This window comes from Humulus lupulus, chromosome 8 (assembly GCF_963169125.1).
Source record: "Humulus lupulus chromosome 8, drHumLupu1.1, whole genome shotgun sequence".
Classification (NCBI taxonomy): Eukaryota; Viridiplantae; Streptophyta; class Magnoliopsida; order Rosales; family Cannabaceae; genus Humulus; species Humulus lupulus.
The window spans coordinates 16,342,665-16,349,408 of record NC_084800.1 but is presented as its reverse complement, the minus strand read 5'-3'; the positions used below and the strand labels follow the sequence as shown (position 1 = coordinate 16,349,408).

The 6,744-nt window shown below is 32.5% G+C and overlaps 1 protein-coding gene across 1 annotated transcript; it reads right to left on the bottom strand.

Annotated features, from left to right (window-relative positions):
• Positions 1-3,024: 3,024 nt before the first annotated feature.
• LOC133793508 (glycosyltransferase family 92 protein Os08g0121900-like) lies at positions 3,025-5,179 on the bottom strand. The gene has a single exon (XM_062230843.1). The coding sequence runs from the start codon at positions 5,101-5,103 to the stop codon at positions 3,367-3,369; it is 1,737 nt and encodes a 578-aa protein (XP_062086827.1). The 5' UTR covers positions 5,104-5,179; the 3' UTR covers positions 3,025-3,366.
• Positions 5,180-6,744: the final 1,565 nt, after the last annotated feature.

Below are 6,744 nucleotides of genomic sequence, written 5' to 3'. Positions count from 1 at the left end.
GGGTCGGGGATCGGGGATCGGGGTTGGGGTTGGGGTTGGGGTTTTGGGGTCGGGGGTTGGGGTCGTTGTTAGTGGGTTGGGGGTCAGGGGTCTGGGGATTTGAGGTGAGGTGTTGGGGGCCAGGGTTTGGGGTCAGGTGTTGGAGGTTGGGAGTGTGGGGGTTTGGGGTCGAGTGTTGGAGTTTGGAATAAGATAAGTAAATAGTAAAATTTTAATTTCTTAATTAATAAGACAATTAAATAATAAAGTATTGATTTAATAATTAATAAGATAAGTAAATAATAAAATTATTAATTTAATAATTAAATAATTTGAAGATAATTAAATAATAATAATTACAATATGAATTGAATAAAACTAAACTCGACTAAGTTGTACTTCATTAATACATAGGTAATTATGTATTAACATTTAATTTTTAACTTTTTACAATAATTTTAAAATGTGTGACATCATAATTTGAGCTAATCACAAGACTTCATCAGACATCATAAAATGTTTTGATAAAATATTTTGGGTGTGTTTGGTAAAATTTTTGTTTTTGAATTTTTTAAATACAAAAATATAAATATTATTTTATTTTTGTTTCTTTATTTTTAAAAAATAAAAATATATTTGGTAACTATTTTTGTTTTTAAAAATAAAAATTAATAAAAGCATTTGATAATTTTTATTTTTATTTTTTTTAACAATATGATGTGTTGATTTGAAGAAGAAAAAAAAATCGAAAACGGTTTAAAAAAATTTTAAAAGTGAAATTTTTTTTTTCAAAATTTAATGAATTTTAATTAAATTTAAAAAAAATAATAAATAAAAATAGAGTTACCAAACACATTTTATGTTTAATTGTCAACTTTTTAATTAATTAAATAAAAAAATTATTTTTTAAGTGTTACTAAACACCTTTATTTTTGTTATTTTTCTCTTGGGTCATAAAATTTTAATACCAAAAATGGGATAGAAGGGTTATAAACTTTCACCTAGTGATAATGTTTTCTTTATTCACAGTTTGCTCTTGATATTCACATTGTCGCCGCAAATAATTTTGTGGAACAAGCCACATTGGCTCAAATTTGCGATGACTTTTTAGACATTACCAGCGACACTGTGTCAATGCTGATATACATTATTAGTGACGAGGTGGAATGTCGCCACTAATAGGGGCTTTTAGGCACAACTTTTCTGCGGCGACACGTCATCTCTGATTTGTATCAGCGACAACATGTGGGGTTTTCAGCGACAATAGGCGTCACCGCTGACAGGCATATTTCTTGTAGTGATCCCCAACTCTTTGACATACAAAAAACCAGTACTTTCAGAATTTGGATCCAGAAAGGCGCCCAATCAAATTCCATATCTATCGGGTCACACATCTCATTGGACTATTTCAATACCAGTAGGAAATTTTCGAATATCCAAGGGCCATATTCCAGGACTCATTTCCGATCTGTAATCAGAGAAAAACGAAACAGGAAGATATTTCTTCCTAAAGATTCCACATCAAACGAGCCTTGTATCCTCCAGAAATTCCTTACACTATAAATAAAATTATCAACGTTAATCAATCTTGTTGTAATCACTTTCCCCACAAGAGATTTGGCTACCGTTTCTGTTCCTTTATCTAGGAGGGTCTGATCATCAACATCACAAAACTCATCTTCTAAAGCCAGGGATTCATACAAAGATGCTAATTCATCATTATTTTGGATCCTCACAATACTCTTGTGGTAAATCGTCTCCTCTACACTGCGTGTTTCCAGAGAGAAAAGCACAGGCAAAACATATATTCTATTATCACTCTCTTACTGACCAATGATTGTTTTCTTATTTATATCAAATCTCTTAAAATATCTCGAAATTTTCCAGTAATAATTATATGTGGTTATTTTTGTGGTTCATAGTTTTTCTCTCTCAGAGATATAAAAAGGTTTCCTTATATTTTACCAATTAAGGGCATTAATTTATAATTAAAGAACTTAAATTTTGGGAACACACTTCTACGTAAAAAAAAAATTGATTTGTACAAGAGAGGTAAATTTTTTGCTTTAAGTTTACTAATTGTTTAACATACTTAAAATTATTTAAAAGCTTATCTTATGGGATATCACTAATTGTGCATTCGGGTTTTCTAGCCTAGTGTTGTTAGTAGGTTTATTTATGTTAGTGCCTTCTTAAGCTAATCGATATAAGTTCTTTTAGCTAGTCTTGTGCCGTCTCTAGCTTATTTTGTACCTACTTAGGTTTGTCTCGTGCCAATATAAGCTTGTTTTGTGTTTGTTTAGGCTAACTTTGTGCCTTTATAGGCTAGTTATATATTTTTTCAAGATTATCTTGTACTTGCTTAGGCTAACAGTGACACATTCACATTCAAAAACTTCTAAGATAAGAATTTTAGATTAAGATTAAATTCCTTTAGAAAAAGTCATCTTCCATAAATATTATTGATTGTTTTGTTTTATTATTATTATTATTAGTGTCCTTAAACAAAACTATTGGGTCTAATCAAATGTTGCTTTGTTTAGATACCCAAAATTCCAAAAGCCTAACTTATCTTTGCTGATGCACATTCAAATTTGAGTACTTCACATATAAGTCTTACTATTATCTTTAATATTAATATATATAATATTTGATACTAATTTTTTTTTTTTTTTTTTGTAGGTATTCTTTTGGTGGGATGAAATTGAGCTTTCAATATTTTATTTTTAAAATTTTTATGGTCTAATTTTTTTAGGCATATTTGCATTTTTTTTTACTAGACAATAAGTTTAAATTGTAAACTTATGCATGTTTCATTCTGAATAATAATAAAGTCTATTATTGACCAAAAAAAAAAGAACATCTAAACAATTATTATTTTGTATTTTTTTAAAAAAAATTATTTTTACTCTACAAAATAATAGTAAAAGAACCTCTTGGCTACTAATTAGTCTTGAAATTTTAAGAGATGCATCCTTACCATTATTCAATGGAGTACAGAATGCAGATTTAAGAGCAACAATTAGAAATGTAAAATAAAATGGAAAAATAGCTGTCTTATTTTCAAAATTATGCTACATTTTATGCGGTTCCATCTTAAATTTTGGGGCATTTTTCGACACATCTCGATAGAGTAGTTTTCTTTTTATAATAATAATAAGAAGAAGAAGAAGTTAATTACTTGCACAAAAGAAAGAATAAATTATAAAAATATTAAGAATCCTGATTCCCTACCTTCACTACTTCCCACCATATAATATACCAACCAACCCATACAAGCAATCAAAAACCCCATTTCAACCTTTCCAATTTTCTAATCCTAATTCAATTTTTTTTAAATAATGTCAAAAAAAAAAATTCCTACCTAAAAATAATCATCACATAGTTTCACGTTTGCCAAGCCAATTTATATCCATATGATGTTCGAGATCCAAACCATTTCCGAATAACCATCTTCAACCTTTCGTCCCTAACCTCACAAAACTTTTGGTTCCAATCTTCAGGCTCCACGGCCTCGAACCCTAACCCAGGTGTTCGATCATTGGAGCCTAGATTAGCCTTCTCCTTCCAATCAACGACATAGGTTGAAACCCTTCTTCGAAACTTGTTCTGAAACTCACTCCAAGCTTGGTACTTGTAGTGGTTGACCACCGCTCTGTCGAGGCTCAATGTCACCGTCTTGTACTGATCGTTCATCCGAAAATGGTGAATTGCATTGAGCAACGATGGATCCACTGCATCCAGTAGCACAATAGACTTGTGTCTTTGCTCCACATTTCTTCGACACGTGTACCCTTGAGTCACACCTTCTATTGGGTGGGACCGTTGACTAGAAGGACTAAATTCGTTACATCTTATGGAGATTTGACCAATGTCACTAGATTGATCAGTTGGTAAGAGTGGTGGGAGTAGGGACTTTAACATCCATTTTGATGGTTTTGAGGAATCAATCCATGATGGGGAGTAAATGAATTCATCTACATCAACATATATCATCCAAGTGCACGAATCCTTACTGTGGACCGCGCTGTGGGAGAACCCTGCTTCTTGAGTTTTAGGCCAAACCCAGAATATTGTCGTTACGTCGAATCCTTCGTCGTTTAACTCTTGAACGACATTTTTAATATCGTCGCTACTGTCGTTGTCGTATAATATAAACTTGTCGACTCCGATTTTCGAATGGTACATAACCCACTCTTTCAAGAACTTACCTGCGTTGTAGACCATGGTGGACGCGCACAAGTGAGACTTTGACTTTGACTGTGGCATCTGACGTGGCTCGTAATACGTTACGGACGGAACCACCAAATTATTCTCGCTGATGATTTCAATAGAGACTTTGATTTTTTGTTCTCCGTCTTCGTCGTCGTCGTCGTCGTCGTCGTTAGAGATAAACGGCGCCGTTATGTTCGGGTGAGGGCATCTGAAAACCTCTTGTGCGGAGCTCGTGATGGAGGTTTTAACGGCGACGATTTTGGCGGAGTCGTGATAAAACACGCAATTGAACTCGCTCGGCGAACGGTTGATCCCTTGTCGATTATTAAGCCCTTTAGCGAATAAAACGACATCATTTTCCGTGGAAAACGATTCGTAAACGAGAAAATTCCATCTATAGAGCTCTGGCATTTGAACAAGCTGCGTCGCCTCCTTCTCCAAGCGCTTGGTCATAACAGGCTGAAGGAACGGACGGAGACGTCGAACGCTATTAGGCATAGTGCACTTGAAAGCAAATCGATCGGTCGACAATGGTCCGGATAAGGTGACCGGCGAGGTGGCGTTATTCTGGAATAGACAAACGTAATCTGCAAAAAAATCAAAGCTTTCGTTATTGGCTGGAACGATGAGCAAAACCTCCCAGTCGGGTAGAAGAACGGAGTGGTGATGAAGCAATGAGGAGACGTTGCGGAGCATGGGTTGTGATTCATCATCGGCGACGGCGTTGTTGTATTGGAGGGTGATGGCGGCGGTGAGGTTTGAGGTGGGAATATTAGGAAAATCGAGATGGCCGGTGAATAAGACATGGTGGCGAGAGAGATGGAGTGAGAAGAAGGCGACGAGAAAGAGAGCGGTTATGCTCACCAGAAACTTATGGATGGCAGGGATGATCATGCTCTTCCCGCCCATGGAGGTGGAGGAGGTGATATCATTAACAATAGAGAGGTGGAAAGAAGTTGACGACGCGTCACGAGTAATCTTTTTCTATTTATATATATATATATGGTCAAACTAGGGCTCTGATCAATGTACGACGTGGCTATTACCTACTGTCCGCTAATTCTTTCTTAATAATTATAATTTAAGATTCTGTTTGGAGATTTTTTTTGGAGAATCAAAATATAGGTTAGATTTAGTACTGTTTTACAGTTACACTCTTAATTAATCATTTAAGTTAATTAAGATTTTTTAAATTTAGTTAAACGAGTAATTAACTAAAAGATCGAGTATAAGTAATTGTAAAAATATCACCCCCCAAAAAAATCAACATTTCTTAAATGGTTCCTTATTTGTTGGCTTCAATATATTATTATATTGTGTAAGGACATCCTAACTACTTTGTTAATATTATTGATTTAGTTAATATATTAGCGCTAATATTGTGGTTAAATTTGTTCTCATTAATAATTAGATTTGCCTATTTGTTTGATCTCTCAATATTTTGTATTAAGAGGGATAGGATCCTATGTCTCCTGACCGCAAATATCGTCTCCCTTGCTCTGTATTTATTTTCTTAACTAGAAAATATAACCGCGCTCCGCGTAGTCTTTTGTAATTATTAAAATATATATATTTTAAAATATTTTTTGGGAGACTGTGGGGTGGTGATTCATTTTGACCATACTCGTACACCATGTTCTTTATATAGACACGTGAAGACATCTTAACCATAATTTTTTATTTCATGATGGTGTTCACTGTTATTGTATAGCGAACCTCCTGTAGATTTTTGAAAAATTCTGACAAATTTTAAAGTACTGAAAACAAAGTTCAAAAAGCTTGTTGTACATTTACTTTTATTTATTATTATTATACGCTTTGCGTAGTTCTTTTTATAAAAAGTCTAAATTATGTATAAGAAAATTTATATTTTACATAATAGATATTTTGGCCAATTATCTGTTTGAAGTCTTTATTTTTAAAAATTAACATTTAGATCTCGTGTTTTGTCAAAAGAATAAAAATTGGAATTGATAGATTGATTATTTGAACACTGTATTTTTGCTCATTACCCGTTTTGACCCTATATTTTTTAAAATGAACCTTTGGACCATGTATTTATTTAAAATGTTTAAACTTCTTATGAAAATTAAATTATATATTTATATAATTTTTGTTTTCTATAAGGATTCACACTATTTTGAACCTTGTATTTTAGTCGATCACCCATTAGAACTTTTATTTTTACAAATTAACTTGTAGACCTCAAGTTTTGTCAAAATATTAAAATAGAAATAGATAAATCTATTATTTGAACACTATATTTTGGCCGATTACTCATTTTGATTGTTTATTTTTAAAAAATAACATGTGGATCATATATTTATTCAAAAGGTTAAAAATTATTTATAAAAAGTAAATTATATAAATATATATAATTTATGTTTTCTATAAGGGTTCACATCATTTTGAACCTTGTATTTTAGTTATTTACCCATTTTGACCATTAATTTTTTTTAAAATTAACTTGTGGACCTTGTGTTTTGTCAAAAATTAAAAAATAGGAAAATTTGGTACGTGGGTTCTTTAAAATTCATATATACAGTGTAA